At 43.0% G+C, this 17,617-nt stretch overlaps 1 protein-coding gene across 1 annotated transcript in view; it reads left to right on the top strand.

Annotated features, from left to right (window-relative positions):
• The window catches only part of sardh (sarcosine dehydrogenase), a 108,659-nt gene that overhangs the window by 32,893 nt on the left and 58,149 nt on the right, over positions 1-17,617 (top strand). The window contains exons 9-12 of the mRNA XM_064942086.1: positions 3,105-3,234; positions 10,756-10,842; positions 15,555-15,645; positions 15,725-15,866. Coding sequence (XP_064798158.1) covers positions 3,105-3,234; positions 10,756-10,842; positions 15,555-15,645; positions 15,725-15,866 — 450 coding nt within the window. The remainder of the gene's footprint in view (positions 1-3,104; positions 3,235-10,755; positions 10,843-15,554; positions 15,646-15,724; positions 15,867-17,617) is intronic.

Genomic DNA, 17,617 nt, shown 5'->3' with positions numbered 1-17,617 from the left:
CTCTACTTGCACATCTATCACTCCAATGTTAATGCTAAATTGTAATTATTTCGCCTCTATGGCCTATTTATTGCCTTACCTCCCTAATCTTCTACATTTGCACACACTATATATAGATTTTTCTGTTGTGTTATTGACTGCACGTTTGTTTATGTGTAACTCTGTTGTTTTTGTCACACTACTTTGCTTTAACTTGGCCAGGTCACAGTTGTAAATGATAACTTGTTCTCAACTGGCCTACCTGGTTAAATAAAGGATAAATAAATAAATACTGGTGGGGTTGTTTTGTCCTTGGTTGGGCTGCCGCGTGTCCTTGGTTGGGCTGCCGCGTGTCCTTGGTTGGGCTGCCGCGTGTCCTTGGTTGGGCTGCCGCGTGTCCTTGGTTGGGCTGCCGCGTGTCCTTGGTTGGGCTGCCGCGTGTCCTTGGTTGGGCTGCCGCGTGTCCTTGGTTGCAGGTAGTGCTGAACAATTTAGTGCTTTTTGAAAGTCGGTTCGGTTTCTGAACAATAGTCACAGTTTTCAATTTGCATTCAAATTGTTTTTATAAATCCATTGTCTGTTGAATGCTTTAACAACACAGAATAAAACAATAAATAAAAGCCAGATGAGGGTGACGGTCCATTACGTCTAATCACTAATTAACCTCCGTGCTTCTAAGAGAAACGATGCATTGAGCTCACAGAAGAAGAAAAAAATAACTAAATGGAATTCAAATCATTTGAACCGATGTCAGTCAATTCGTTGTTTAAAACTAAAAAACTAAAAATAACCTAAATGTTGGCTAGTCTCTCAGCACTAGCTGCAGATGTTAGGTGCTGCCCAGACTCCCTCACGACGCCAGGACAGCGGAGTCAATCACCACCTTCCGGAGACACCTGAAACCCCACCTCTTCAAGGAATACCTAGGATAGGATAAGTAATCCTTCTCACCCCCCTTAAATGATTTAGATGCACTATTGTAAAGTGGCTGTTCCACTGGATGTCAGAAGGTGAATTCACCAATTTGTAAGTCGCTCTGGATAAGAGCGTCTGCTAAATGACTTAAATGTTAAATGTAAAAGTAGGTGCTTATTTTTAAATAAGTAAATAACCCACGGACACTAGAGAAGCTTTAACCTCTAGTGACACCCCATCCCGTGAACGGGACCGTTGTCATCTGACACTAATTAGCATAACGCAACGGACATAAATCTTCCTAGAAAATATTCCTAATCATGAAAATCACAAGTGAAATATATTGGAACACAGCTTAGCCTTTTGTTACTCACCCTATCATCTCAGATTTTCAAAATATGCTTTACAGCCAAAGCAAGACAAGCATTTGTGTAAGTTTATCGATAGCCTAGCATAGCATTATGCCTTGCTAGCAGCAGGCAACCTTGTCACAAATCAGAAAAGCAATCAAATTAAATCGTTTACCTTTGATGAACTTCGGATGTTTTCACTCACGAGACTCCCAGGTAGATAGCCAAAGATTATTTTTTTTGTTCTTCACGTTTGGCTGAGAAATCGACCGGAAATTGCAGTCACGACAACGCCGAAAAATATTCCAAATTACCTCCATAATATCGACAGAAACATGGCAAACGTTGTTTATAATGAATCCTCAAGGTGTTTTTCAAATTTCTATTCGATAATAGATCAACTGGAACAATTGGTTTCTCAGAAGCGATTGGAATAATGGCTACCTCTGTATTTTATGCGAGAATTTCTCTGGGAGCAATCAGGTGACCACTTGCGCAATGAATCCGCCTACGGGTATTCTTCAACATAAATGCGTAAAACTACGTCACAATGCTGTAGACACCTTGGGGAATACGTAGAAAGCGTAATCTGGTTGATAGGGCATTCACAGCTCAACAGGGACGCATTGGAACGCAGGGCTTTCAAAAGATGAGTCGCTTCCGGATTGGATTTTTCTCAGGCTTTCGCCTGTAACATCAGTTCTGTTGTACTCTCAGACAATATTTTTACAGTTTTGGAAACTTTAGAGTGTTTTCTATCATAAGCTGTCAATTATATGCCTATTCTGGCATCTTGTCCTGACAACATATGCCGTTTAATTTGGGAACGTTATTTTTCCAAAAATGAAAATACTGCCCCCTAGTACCAACAGGTTAAACCAAATGTATATATATATATATATCCCACTTAAGATGCTCCTCCTTCTCTCCAATCCTTACATCTTATGCTTCTGCAGGAAGAGGGTAGTAAAAACCTTTATTGCTCCCTTCAGGGGATCTGACCTCACCCCCTGACCTCACCTCCTGACCTCAATCCCTCTTCCTTCTAGTCCACAGATGTCCATCTGCCTCCCCTTTAGCAATCCTCTGAGCTCCTTTCGGCCACCCGGCACATTTTCACAGCCACTCTTGTCTTTCTACAGATCTCACTCCTTAATATGCTATGTGTCTGATCTGTCATGTCTTTTCATATCTCAATGTTCAAAATGTCGAATACAACACGGGTGTCTGATAAGTTTGGTTCGAGTGAACACTGTTTTGGTTGTTCTTGTGTTGCAGGTGTCTATGTTTGGTCGAGTGAACACTGTTTTGGTTGTTGTCCTTGTGTTGCAGGTGTCTGATAAATCAAATCAAATTTATTTATATAGCCCTTCGTACATCAGCTGATATCTCAAAGTGCTGTACAGAAACCCAGCCTAAACTAATGCAGGTGTAGAAGCACAGTGGCTAGGAAAAACTCCCTAGAAAGGCCAAAACCTAGGAAGAAACCGAGAGAGGAACCAGGCTATATGGGGTGGCCAGTCCACCCGGCACAGCCAGAAGAGGAGATTATAACAAAACATGGCCAAGATGTTCAAATGTTCATAAATGACCAGCATGGTCAAGTAATAATAAGGCAGAACAGTTGAAACTGGAGCAGCAGCACGGCCAGGTGGACTGGGGACAGCAAGGAGTCATCATGTCAGGTAGTCCTGAGGCATGGTCCTAGGGCTCAGGTCCTCTGAGAGAGTGAGAGAGAGAGAGAGAGAGAGAGAGTGAGATAGTGAGACCAGGAGAAGTACTCCACCAAAGTTTGGTTGAGTGAACATGAATAAGTTTGGTTGAATAAACACTGTTTTGGTTGTTGTCCTTGTGTTGCAGGTGTCTGATAAGTTTGCTTTCAGCCTGTTTGACCTGGACTGGGATGTGTTCATGCAGCACATAGAGGGCGCTATCAACAGAGTCCCTGCTCTGGAGCAGACTGGCATCAAATCCACTGTCTGTGGACCAGGTATGGACATGCAATACACACACCCACTATGGTTCCCACTCCCGTAATAACTCCCTCAGTCAGTGGTTTCCAGTGCCTTCAGAAAGTATTCACAACCCTTGACTTTTACCACATTTTTGTTGTGTTACAGCCTGCATTTTAAAATGGGTTAAATTGAGATTTTGGCACTGACTACTCACACAACCACACAATGTCAAAGTGGAGTGATGTTTTTAGGAATTTTTCCACATGAATAACACATGAAATGCTGAAATGCCTTGAGTCAATAAGTATTCAACCCCTTTTGTAATGGCAAGCCTAGGTAAGTTCAGGAGTTGAAATCTGCTTAACAAGTCACATAATCAGTTTCGTAGACTCACTCTGTGTGCAATAATGGTGTTTAATAAGATGATTTTGGAATGACTACCTCATCTCTGTGCCCTAGACATATTGTACAGTTATCTGTAAGGTCCCTTAGTCGAGCAGAGAATTTAAAACACAGATTCAACCACAAATACCAGGGAGTTTTCCAATGCCTCACAAAGAAGGGCATCTATTGGTAGATGATGATGATGATGAAGCAGACATTGAATATCCATTTGAGCATGGTGTTGTGTATTTGGCATCATTAAAGTGAAGACCGTTATTTTATCAAATCAATTCTCTGTAATTATTATTATGTGATTAAACTAATCATGTAATTGTAATTAACTAGGAAGTCGGGGCACCAAGGGAAATCTTCAGATTACGAAGTTATAATTGTCCTGATACAACTCTTCAGATATTTGACTATCTAAGCAATTAGTCTTCTAATTAATGAATTATTCTTTACCTCATGTTAGTCTCATTCCAAACGTCGTAAATTGTTGGTTATCTGCACGAACCCAGCCTTCACTATGAATCATCCATACATCAATTGTCTTAATCATTTATTTACTAACAAGGAAATGATAGGGGAGGTTCCCTAGTGGGCTAAGCCGATATGACGGCTTGGTGGACAAAGGGAAGTGGGTGTGGACTGAGAATGGCGGGAAGGACAAAATGAGTCACCACACAGTTGATAATTATATTAATTGAAATGCTAATCCTTTGCACTCACTCATTCGGGATTAATTGCAATATATATATATTCGCCTAGTGTGTCATCGTGATCTCTGTTGGGATGGTCCGTCCTGTTGGAGAGTCAGTTCATCATCGTCTCTCTCTCTCTCTCTCTCTCTCTGCTTCCCTGAAGTCTTTCGTTGTTAGAATGGATACTTCAGAGTACCATTCAGAAATGTTCTTATAGTGTAGATGTTGTCTGTCTTTGCATCCCAGGTTGACATAATTTCTAGCTGCAGACTAATAATTAGTATCTAAGATTTGCTCTTATTCTGTCGGGATCGATCGTCTCAGAGTTGAACTGTTTCCCGCCCTGTAGCCAATGCGCCACGTGGTATGGTTAGGAATTCCACAACCATTCCAACCTTAGCTTTTACTGAGGTTTTTGTGTTCTGAACTCAACCTGCGCCCCCTCTGTGTCCATCGAGGTACACGTGGTCTTAACCTCTTGAAACTGGGGGCAGTATTTCATTTTTGGATGAAAAACGTTCCCGTTTTAAACAAGATATTTTGTCACAAAAAGATGCTCGACTATGCATAAAATTGAAAACACTCTGAAGTTTCCAGAACTGCAAAGATATTGTCTGTGAGTGCCCCAGAACAGGAGCTACAGGCAAAACCAAGATGAAACTGCAACCAGGAAATGAGCAGGATTTTTGAGGCTCTGTTTTTCATTGTCTCCTTATATGGCTGTGAATGCGACAGGAATGAGCCTGCCCTATCTATCGTTTCCCCAAGGTGTCTGCAGCATTGTGACGTATTTGTAGGCATATCATTGGAAGATTGACCATAAGAGACTACATTTGCCAGGTGTCCGCCCGGTGTCCTCCGTCGAAATTGGTGCGTCATTTTCAGCTGCTGGTATTTTTCCATGGGATTCTGAGACGAAAGCAGGCTTCCACGAACGGCATATCAATGAAGAGATATGTGAAAAAACACCTTGAGGACTGATTCTAAACAACGTTTGCCATGTTTCGGTCGATATTATGGAGTTAATTTGGAAAAAGTTTGACATTTTGGTGACTGAATTTTCGGTTCGTTTCGGTAGCCAAATGTGATATACAAAACGGAGCGATTTCTCCTACACAAAGATTCTTTCAGGAAAAATTGAACATTTGCTATGTAACTGAGAGTCTCCTCATTGAAAACATCCGAAGTTCTTCAAAGGTAAATGATTTTATTTATTTGGTTATCTGGTTTTTGTGAAAATGTTGCGTGCTAAATGCTACGCAAAATGCTAAGCTAGCTTAGCATACTCTTACACAAATGCTTGATTTGCTATGGTTCAAAAGCATATTTTGAAAATCTGAGATGACAGTGTTGTTAAGAAAAGGCTAAGCTTGAGAGCAGGCATATTAGTTTAATTTCATTTGCGATTTTCAGAAATTGTTAACGTTGCGTTATGGTAATGAGCCTGAGGCTGTATTCACGATCCCGGATACGGGATGGGTAGTATCAAGAAGTTAAGAGGATTTCTTCAGGTGGGTTTTTTATTCATAACAGTAGAAAAGGATTGTTCCATGATGCCAGATCATTTAGGAGTTCGCCATGTGAAATCCTTTGTTCTCTCTGTCTCTTTCTGCATGGCCATGGGGAGAGAGTCTCCTCCAGGAATTTATGACCTGAGATAACAGGACCTGGGTGTAGGAGGGAGAGTCATGACAATGATGAAGTTAATAATTACACTTTGGTTGGTTTATCAATGCACCCAGTCACTACAAAGATACAGGTGTCCTTCCTAACTCAGTTGCCGGAGAGGAAGGAAACCGCTCAGGGATTTCACTGTAAAACAGACACTGGGAGACAAATTCACCTTTCAGCAGGACAATAACCTAAAACACAAAGCCAAATACAGTTAATTCTAAAAGTGTTCAGACCCCTTCACTTTTCCACATTTTGTTACGTTACAGCCTTTTTCTTGTGGATTTAAATAAATTATTTTCCTCGTCAATCTACACTCAGTACCCCATAATGACAAAGTGAAAACAGGTTTTTAGAAATGTTTTCATATAAAAAACAAACAAAAAGCAAGTACCTTATTTACATACGTATTCAGACCCTTTGCAATGAGACTCAAAATTGAGCTCAGATGCATGCTGTTTACTTTGATCATCCTTGAGATGTTTCTACAACTTGATTGGAGTCCACCTGTGGTAAATTCAATTGATTGTACATGATTTGGAAAGGCACACACCTGTCCATATAAGGTCCCACAGTTGACAGTGCATGTCAGAGCAAAAACCAAGCCATGAGGTTGATGGAATTGTCCGTAGAGCTCCGAGACAGGATTGTGTCGAGGCACAGATCTGGGGAAAGGTACCAAAAAGTGTCTGCGGCATTGAAGGTCCTCAAGAACACAGTGGCCTCCATTCTTAAATGGAAGAGGTTTGGAACCACCAAGACTCTTCCTAGAGCTGGCTGCTTGGCCAAACTGCAATCGGGGGAGAAGGGCTTTGGTCAGGGAGGTTACCACACACAGCCAAGACAATGCAGGAGTGGCTTTGGGACAAGTCTTTGAATGTCCTTGAGTGGCCCCACCAGAGCCCGGACTTGAGCCCGGACATCTCCTGGAGAGACCTGAAAATAACTGTGCTTGAGAGGATCTGCAGAGAAGAATGGGAGAAACTCCCCAAATACAGGTGTGCCAATCTTGTAGCGTCATACCCAAAAATATTTGAGGCTGTAATTGCTGCCAAAGGTGCTTCAACAAAGTACTGAGTAAAGGGTCTGAATACTTATGTAAATGTGATATTTCCATTGTTTAAATGTTTTAATGCATTTGCAAAAAATTCTTATGGGGTGTTGTCTAGATTGATGAAGTGTGGGGAAACAATTTAATCAATTTTAGAAGAAGGCTGTACCCTAACAAAATTTGGAAAAAGTGAAGGGGTTTAAATACTTTCCGAATGCGCTGTATACACTGGAGTTACTTACCAAGACGACATTGAATGTTACCGAGTGACCTAGATAAAGTTTAGACTAAAATCGGCTGAAGTCTATGGCAAGACATGAAAGTAACTATCTAGCAATAACAACTAAGTTGACAGCGCTCGATAGACTAAACAAATAATCATGTGCAAATGTTTTACAGTCCAGATGTGCAAAGCTCTTAGACTTACCCAGACAGACTCACAGCTGTAATCACTGCAAAGGTGATTATAATATGTATTTTCTCAGGGGCAAGATTTTTGCATTTCATTTTCAATAAATTTGAACAAAAACTACAATTGAATGCATTTAATTCCGGCTGTTACACAACAAAATGTGCATATCTGAAGGCACTGTATAACAATTCAGACACTCCTAAAACACACATCTTTGCTGTACAACATTCTTTCACACACAATTACCAACACTGACAGACATTAAATGAGTATTGATATATAGTCCTTCACAGATGGAGAGATGTGGAAAATATCTTTATATCATTTAATCCCCCTCTACAGTTTTTAATGATTTGTCTGCGTCCATTCTGTGCTGTGGCAGCCAACCCCAATAGTCCCCCTTTGTCATATTTCTATTCCTCATCTATGTGGCCTCTCATTTGGATCAGTGTTGACCATTTACCGTAGTCTGGTGACTTGGGGCAGACGGTACCTGAACTGATCGAGGTTGGTTTCTCTGAGACTGGAGGATATGACTGCTCCAAGCCTGTGAGAGGCTTGAGTCGATGTGACTCCAGGGAATGCTGTCTGATATAAGAGCTGACAGGTGTGAACCGTTGTGACTTTCTCTCTTGGGAAGAGAGGTGACAGACTGGTAAGAGACTGACGACTGTCTGGTGGTCTCACTCTAGTGGTAGACGGGGTCTCCGGGCATGCGCACTCACACTTAAGCTCACGTGTTGTCTGGATGGTCTGTCTGCTTGTCTCTTTCGCTCCATCCGTCTGTATTTCTGTCAGTGGTTGGATTTTAATCGATGGCAACCAGTGTTTAATTAGCGTCTGTTAGAATCATGCTGGTTTGTTAACGGTCATCTGTCTGGTCCTGACTCACTGGAAATGGACATGATGAGAGGATGCCTGCAGATACCCGTAGACTTCGCCATTGCGCTAATGCTAGTTAGCATTGGTTTTTGCGAAACGACCTCAATTCCTTTTGTGCTGGACACAGACATTTTAAAATGGTATCCACGAGTTCATCTGACTCTGGGGAAGTAGATAATTAAAGGGCCTCCATTGTCAAAATCCCAAAGTAGCCCTTTAAATGTTTTTAACGTTTAAACATACACTTCCTCAGTGCATGTCTGTGTTCATGTGCGCTCCTTGTGGACCTCTGACTTTTTAGAATAACTGATGAGCTTGTGTGTGCGTGTGCCCTTTTAATGAGCTTGTGTGTAGTGCGCGTGTGTTTTCTACGAGCCTCCTAATGCATGTCCAAAATACAAAATGTATGTTGTGTTTTTAAGGCGGTGTGGCTGCTAACTCCCCAGCGAGAGGGTCGTGTACCTCGCCACCACAAAACAAACACAAGCCTGTTATCTCAACTGTGTTTTTGTTTGTTAGTGGCGAATGAATGCCTTTTATAGGCACTTACACGTCTCCCTAGAGAGGCCAGTGTAGATATGACATCTACCTCCAGACTTGATTTTACAACAGGCATACGTGTTTATTTTTTTCTTAAGGGGTCCAAGTGAAATCTGACCTTGTGGGAAGCCCAAAAAGGACTAGTAGTGCAATGAGTGGGAAAGTCACTGATTTTTGGTAAAGGTACCTTTTTTAGTTTGAGGAGCTGTGCATAAGCTGCGACGCTATTCTGCCTTGTTCTGTTTCTGGGAGACTCCCTACTTATTGGAGAGGAGAGCTCTGTGTGCTCTCGTACTTCATTACTTATCCCCCCGTGTGTAATAATGGCAAAGGTGTATTCCGATCTCCCGTCTCTCTTTCCTTACCCTCTTAACGTTCTCTCTCTCTCTCCCCCACGCTCACTTTTGATTTGATCCCTCACTTGTGTGGTAAGATGGTGGTCGTAGTAGAGTAGCGTTCGGCTCTACTAGCTGAGAGTGGAGAAGACATGTTTGTGGGGGTGGTAATAGTTCTTTGTAATTAGATGGACAAATACCTTCTCCTCCGCATTGTGATTGGATTAGACTCTGGAGACTGTAGATATTCACACTGTGGTGACCTGAGCCATACAGTACCAGTCAAAAGTTTGGACACCTACTGTACTCATTCCAGGGTTTTTCTTTATTTTGACTTTTTTTCTACAGGGGAATAATAGTGAAGATTTGGTAAAAGACCAAGTCCATATTTTGGCAAGAACAGATCAAATAAGCAAAGAGAAACGACCGTCCATCACTTTAAGACATGAAGGTCAGTCAATTGGAAAATGTCAAGAACTTTGAAAGTTTCTTCAAGTGCAGTCGCAAAAACCATCAAGCACTATGATGAAACTGTCTCTGAGGACCGCCATAGGAAAGGAAGAACCAGAGTTACCTCTGCTGCAGAGGATAAGTTCATTAGAGTTACCAGCCTCAGAAATTGCAGCTCAAATAAATGTTTCACAGAGTTCAAGTAACAGAAACCTCTCAACATCAACTATTCAGAGTAGACTGCGTGAATCAGGCCTTCATGGTCGAATTGCTGCAAAGAAACCACTACCAAAGGACACCAATAAAAAGAAGAGATTTGCTTGGGCCAAGAAACACGCGCAATGGACATTTGACCGGTGGAGTCCAAATTTGAGATTTTTGGTTCCAACCACTGTGTCTTTGTGAGACGCAGAGTAGGTGAACGGATAAGCTCTGCATGTGTGGTTCCCACCGTGAAGCATGGAGGAGGAGGTGTGATGGTGAATTCAAGGCACACTTAACCACCATAGCTACCGCAACATTCTGCAGCGATACGCCATCCCATTTGGTTTGCGTTCAGTGTGACGATAATTTGTTTTTCAACAGGACAATGACCCAACACACCTCCAGGCTGTTAAGGGCTATTTGACCAAGAAGGAGAGTGATGGAGTGCTGCATCTGATGACCTGACCTCCACCATCACCCAACCTCAACCCAATTGAGATGGTTTTGGATGAGTTGGACCGCAGAGTGAAGGAAAAGCAGCCAACAAGTGCTCAGCATATGTGGGAACTCCTTCAAGACTGTTGGAAAAGCATTCCTCATGAAACTGTTTGCGAGAATGCCAAGAGTTTGCAAAGCTGTCATCAAGGCAAAGGGTGGCTACTTTGAAGAATCTAAAATATATTTGGATTATTTTAACCTTTTTAGTTACTACATGATTATATATGTGTTATTTCATGGTGTTGGTGTCTTTGCTATTATTCTACAATGAAGAAAATAGTAAAAATAAAGAAAACCCGTTGAATGAGTAGGTGTGTCCAAATGTTTGACTGGTACTATATATACATCTCTGTACTGTACATGGCTCTGATGGTGGTTCAGAATGGATGGAATGTTCCCTTAACACTACGTGTATCTTTTTTACCCAGAATCATTTACAGCGGACCACAAGCCCCTGATGGGTGAGGCTCCAGAGGTCAGGGGATTCTTCCTGGGCTGCGGGTTCAACAGTGCAGGTGAGTGACTGTAATGTTATTTATACATGCATGCATACATACATACATACATACATACATACATACACATACTGTACATACATACATACATACATTGTACATGCATACTATACATACATACATACATACATACATACATACATACATACATACATACATACATACATACATACATACATACATACATTTAATTGACTCTAATGTACATACATACATACATACATACATACATACATACATACATACATACATACATTTTACAGATAGATACATAAACATACATACATACATTTTACAGAGATATAAACATACATACATAGTGCATGTGAGTATTGGAGGAACCCAAAAAATATTCCTCTATTTCCGTACAGTCCACGGAAATGTGTCTTTTTGCTTTTAACCCAAAACCCCAGGACACTCACAGACACAGGGGCTGGATGTACATGGTCAGAGGGAGGAGTGGATGTTGGTGGGTATATGGGATGTACATGGTCAGAGGGAGGAGTGGATGTTGGTGGGTATATGGGATGCACATGGTCAGAGGGAGGAGTGGATGTTGGTGGGTATATGGGATGTACATGGTCAGAGGGAAGAGTGGATGTTGGTGGGTATATGGGATGTACATTGTCAGAGGGAGGAGTGGATGTTGGTGGGTATATGGGATGCACATGGTCAGAGGGAGGAGTGGATGTTGGTGGGTATATGGGATGCACATGTCATGGATGTAGGTTACAGCTGTTTAAACCTTCATGGAACCACCATATGCTTGCCAGCTAACACGCCAAAACAGACTAACCTATAGTGAACCCAAACTGCGTGTACACACACACACACACACACACACACTCTCCATCAATGGTTATCATAAGGCCGCTGTGGTTACAGTGGTGTGTAGAGACATAGGACAGAGTGCAGGGATGAGTGAGGAGAGGCCTGCCTCGCTGCACCACACCGATAGGTGTTAAACTCCACACCCCACGGAGTCCAGAGAGACCACACACACACACACACGGGCACTCCTGTCACACGTCATTAGTCCACCCCCCCCCCCCCCCACACCCTCACATATCAGTGCATCATGGGAGGTTAAACGAACCCTGTTTATGGCAGATCAGGTACTTCCACCACCAGCTACGTTCTCAGTGCTGCTGCCTGCTCTGTTCTGCTCTGTTCTGTTTCTCTCCCTCTCCTCTCTCGCTTTCTCTGAGGTAATGCAAAAAATGTCATGCCTCTCCCTTGCGTCCCACTCCTCACCCTCCTTCTCACACACACACACACACACACACACACACACACACACACACACACACACACACACACACACACACACACACACACACACACACACACACACACAGTACTGCTCTGGCTGTGTCTGAATCATTTGCACACTTAACACATAGCATGTGTCCCAAATGGCACTGTATTCCCTTTATAGTGCACTACTTTTGACCAGGGCCCTTAGGGAATTGGGTGCCATTTGGAACGCACAAATGGCCTTTTTGCCCGCTGGCTCAGCTGGGGATTCATATATTTCTATACAACTCACTCACTCAGTCACTCACACAATAGCCTTCCTTTTACCAGGAGCCTTTTAAAGAGGGGGGAGATGGAAGTGGGGAGGAGAAAGACTGAGTGGGACAGAGAAATAGACTGGCGGGGACAGAAATAGATTGAGAAGGGAGAGAACAAAAGACAGAGCGTAGCGAGCGGTGTGAAAGACGCTGACCCCGGAGGCAGCAGATGACCGTGGCGTAGAGTGGTTCTCGTGCTCTGTCCTCCTAGTGTTGTGCTGATGTGGCTGTCCCTGAATACGTCCCCAACGCTGGGTCACTCCTGCACCCATTACCCTCCATGTGTCACCTTCCTCTTCTCCCCCCGCAACCGGCTGTAGCTGTGTCACCTTCCCCCTCTCCTCTGTTCTCCATTTTACCTTCCCCCACTCATTTTTTGTTGTCATTTTGTAGACACTTTTATCCAGAACAACTTACATGAGCAATTAGAGTTAAGTGCGTTGCTGAAGGGCACATTGACAGATATTGACAGATATTTCACCCAGTCGGCTCAGGGATTTGAACCTGCCCTTAACCACTAGGCGATCTTCCCCTCTCTTCTCTTCTCTCTTCTCTGTGTCACCTTCCCCCTTTCCCCTCCCTACCAGTGGTGGCCCAATCGCAAATCATCCCCTAAACCCTGCACCCTCTGCACTCGTGGAGTTCAGGTGCAATCAATCTGGTAGTAGCTCCACATTGCCCTCTGATAGGCTGGTTTCCCCCATGTTGCCTATACCAATCCAATCCTCTCAGATTTCCACAAGTGTTTTCAGGGGATGATTTGGGATTGGGTCACTGTCTGTGTGTCCCCAAGGCCAGGTCACTAGTTCTGCCCCCCCATCCCCTCAATTTCTCTTTATAGATGACCAATGAGTTTGGGTCAATAATTCTGATTGGGTTTCACCTTTCCTCTCTCATCTGCACTGATCTCTAATGACAAAGCATCATGACAGCCAGACGGGAAAGAAAACGTCCTGTCTATGTAGATCGGGGCAGGTGAAGGAAAGGAGATAGAGGAAGAGAAGTAGACTGGAGTAGACGGTAGATGACACACCGAAATCGTTGCAGTTTCACTTCTCATGGTTGGGAGGGTGAAGCGAAACACCAGTCTCAACGTCAACAGTGAAGAGGCGACTCCGGGACGCTGGCCTTCTAGGCAGAGTTGCAAAGAAATAGCCATATCTCAGACTGGCCAATAAAAAATTAATCTTAAGATGGGGAAAAAGAATAGAGACACTGGACAGAGGAACTCTGCCTAGAAGGCCAGCATCCCTGAGTCGCCGCTTTACTGTTGACGTTGAGACTGGTGTTTTGCGGGTACTATTTAATGAAGCCACCAGTTGAGGACTTGTGAGGCGTCTGTTTCTCAAACTAGACACTAATGTGCTTGTCCTCTTGCTCAGTTGTGCACCGGGGCCTCCCACTCCTTTCTATCCTGGTTAGAGCCAGTTTGCGCTGTTCTGTGTAGGGAGTAGCACACAGCGTTGAACGAGCTCTTTAGTTTCTTGACAATTTCTTGCATGGAATAGCCTTCATTTCTCAGAACAAGAATAGACTGACGAGTTTTAGAATAAAGTTCTTTGTTTATGGCCATTTTGAGCCTGTAATCAAAACTTCTCTCTCTCTCTCTCTCTCTTCTCCTCTCTGATTCAGATGCTCCTTTGAAAGGAGAACCGAGAACAGTCAGACCCTGTCGCTCGCTTTCGGTCCCCTCCCTCCCTCTCTTTGTGCTAAAGCAGAAGGCTGTGCGGACCTCGTTGGCACCTTTCGGTCATGCCATGCCACCCTCGCACCAATATAAACTAGTAACAAACAAAGCTATGCCGCTGCTTCTAACTCGAGTAAATCCGTTTGGCCCCCCTTGGGTGTATATGGAGAATTTCAGAGGCAGCACCAAACACTCTCTGAGAGCTGCCAGGTTACTTTACCCAACCCATACCTCTCCAGCTTTCTTAAGAGTTAGTCAACAGCAATGGTGGGAAAAGTAGCCAATTGTCATACTTGAGTAAAAGTAAAGATGCATTAATAGAAAATGACTCAAGTAAACGTTAACGTCACCCAGTAAAATACTACCTGAGTAAAATTATTAGGTTTTTAGATGTATTTAAGTATCAAAAGTAAATATAATTGTTAATGTACTTTATCAAAAGAGAAAGTATAAATCATTTCAAATTCCTTATTAGGCAAAACAGACAGCACAATTTTCTTCAGAGGCTTTAACTCCAACACTTAATTTAAAAACAAAGCATGTGTGTTTCGTGAGTCTGCCAGATCAGAGGCAGTCGGGATGACCAGTGATGTCTTGTTAAGTGTGTGAATTGGACCATTTTCCTGTTCATCTAAGCATTAGAAATGTAACATCATTTTGGGTGTCAGGGAAAATGTATGGGGTAAAAAAGTACAATATTTTCTTTAGGAATGTGGTGGAGTAAAAGTTGCCAGAAATAGAAATATTAAAGTACAGAGTTTACAATAAACTACTTGAAGTAGTACGTAGTATTTTGCTGTTCTATGAGTGTTGAGGCATAAAGGACCACATTAGCTACAAAGTACTCTGGAAACTCACCCCCGTTAAGTGTCATCTACCCCTCCTCCTCCGGCCCTGTTTGGTTCTGCAGGGGGTCCCAGATCTGTCGGAGGGGGACAGGTGAGGGTTTGAGTTGGACAGGCGACGCAGGTGGGCAGGATGATGGCGTTAGTTAATTAGCGAGGCTGTGTTGCCGGGCCCATTTTAATGAGTGTTTCGCTGAGGCAGTCTCATCTGTCTTGTCTGTCTGCTAACATGCAAAACGTCCTTCAGAGACACTGCTAGCAGGGCCAGCTAGCTAGACTGCCGTGCCACACACACAGCCCCTCTCTCTCGGTCACTTGCTCTCTCTCTCTCCCCCTTTGCCACATCTCACCCCATGTTCTAATCTACACCATTCTCTCTCCTTCCTTCTCCACCTATTCCCATTTCTGATGTCTGTGTTGAGTGATCCTCTACCTCCTTCCCTGTCACCTGGCCCTTTTTTGACGTTACATCTATGACGTGTGTGTGTGTGTGTGTGTGTGTGATACCAGACATGGGAGAGGATATAGTGGGAGATGGAAGGCAACCTATCAAGCTGTCTCTAAGTGTCTGTGATACTGATCTCTCTATCTGTATGTGTGTTGCAGGTATGATGCTGGGAGGAGGCTGTGGCAGGGAGCTAGCCCACTGGATCATCCATGGACGTCCTGAGAAGGACATGTACGGCTATGACATCAGGTATGGACCCACACACCACACACACACACACACACACACGCAGAGAGATGGTTGTCAAAGCTCTCGTTCTCCTCAACAGGCGGTTCCACCACTCCCTGACAGACAACAATAAGTGGATCAGAGAGAGGAGTCATGAGTCCTATGCTAAGAACTACTCTGTAGTGTTCCCCTTTGATGAGCCTCTGGCCTCTCGCAACATGAGGACAGACCCCTTCCACAAGGTATTGCTTGGTCACCACAAGTCATTACTCCCCCTCTTATCCACTTCCTGACTGCCTGGTCTCTTTCTTCTCCAGCTCTTTTCTCACCACACCCCTTTTCCCTCCCTCCTCCTCTACATTTTCTGCAGTCTACCTCTCTCTCTTTACCTCTCTCTCTTTACCTCTCTCTTTACCTCTCTCTTTACCTCTACCTCGCTCTACCTCTCTCGCTACCTATGTCTCTCTCTCTCTCTCTCGCTACCCCTCTCTCTCTCGCTACCTCTCTCTCTCGCTACCTCTCTCTCTCGCTACCTCTCTTTCTCGCTCTCTCTCTTTCTCGCTACTTTTCTTTCTCGCTACCTCTCGCTCTCTCTCTTTCTCGCTACTTTTCTTTCTCGCTCTCTTTCTCGCTACCTCTCTTTCTCTTTCTACCTCTCTCTGTTTCTCGCTACCTCTCTCTTGCTACCTCTCTTGCTCTCTCTCTACACCTTTCTCTCTCTCTCGCTACCTCTCTCTCTCTCTCGCTACCTCTCTCTCTCTCTCTCACTACCTCTCTCTCTCTCTCGCTACCTCTCTCGCTCTCTCAAATTCAAATTCAAGCTGCTTTATTGGCATGAAAAACATTGTGTCAATATTGCCAAAGCAACAATGTATACAATATACATTGTAACACAATTATAAATGATAGCAAATATAAAATGGTAGTAAATAATAATACAAAAATAATAACAATAAAATGGTAACAGTCAATAGTAGAAATGTAATAAATATAAAATCAAATTATGAAAAATGAAACTATAACTAACTTATAACTAAATAACGGTCATCTTCTCCTTTATATCAGTACTACAACTACAATCATCATTACTACAACTACTACTACCATCACTAAACTGTTATCACTACCATTACCACTCACATTTGGAATGATAAATAGTAATAGTAATAACAATAATAAGTAATTTACTGCTTACTATGCAGATGTTATTATTCAGTGTCCCTCAGGCTATGGCAGGAAAATACATATTTGGCTGCAAGAGGAGCCATTGAGTATTCTTAGTTTTTCCTCTGGGTTCAATTTGTAAAAATTTGGAATATGTGTAGTCATTTCTGTGAATAATGAATCTCTTTGTGAGGAATATTTATCACAGTAAAGGAGAAAGTGCATCTCTGTTTCTACCTCCCCTGTCATGCAGTGACCACATACACGCTCCTCTTTGGGTAGCCATGTCTTTTTATGTCTGCCGGTTTCTATTGCCAATCGGTGGTCACTCAGCCTGTACTTGGTAAGGATCTGTCTCTGCTTCGTATCTCTGACAGAGTAGAGATAATCCGCCAATTCATATTCTCTGTTTAGGGTCAGATAGCAATTAAGTCGGCTTTGGGATTTTGTTTAATTTTTCCAATGTTGTAAATATGATTCCTTTGATTGGTTCATGATTTTGCTTATTGGAATTCTTTCTTTTGAAGCGGTGCTGGTGTCAGCTTGGTTGGTGAGGTCCAACACCAGCTGACTGAGAGGGCTCGTTTCTGGGCTCAGCTCTTGGGTTTGAAGTGATTTAAATTGCAGACTTGAATTCAGATGTAGCCAAAATTTGAATGATCTTTTCTGTATTTTCATTATTACTGGAAAACGGCCCAATTCTGCCCTACATGCATTAGTTGGTGTATTTCTCTGGACTTGTAGGATTTTCCGACAGAATTCTGCATGTAGGGCTTCAATTGGATGTTTGTCCCACATTTTAAAGTCCAGTTTATTGAGTGGCCCCCAA

This window comes from Oncorhynchus masou, chromosome 28 (assembly GCF_036934945.1).
Source record: "Oncorhynchus masou masou isolate Uvic2021 chromosome 28, UVic_Omas_1.1, whole genome shotgun sequence".
In the NCBI taxonomy this organism is placed as follows: domain Eukaryota; kingdom Metazoa; phylum Chordata; class Actinopteri; order Salmoniformes; family Salmonidae; genus Oncorhynchus; species Oncorhynchus masou.
This window is presented reverse-complemented; position numbering and strand designations above follow the sequence as displayed.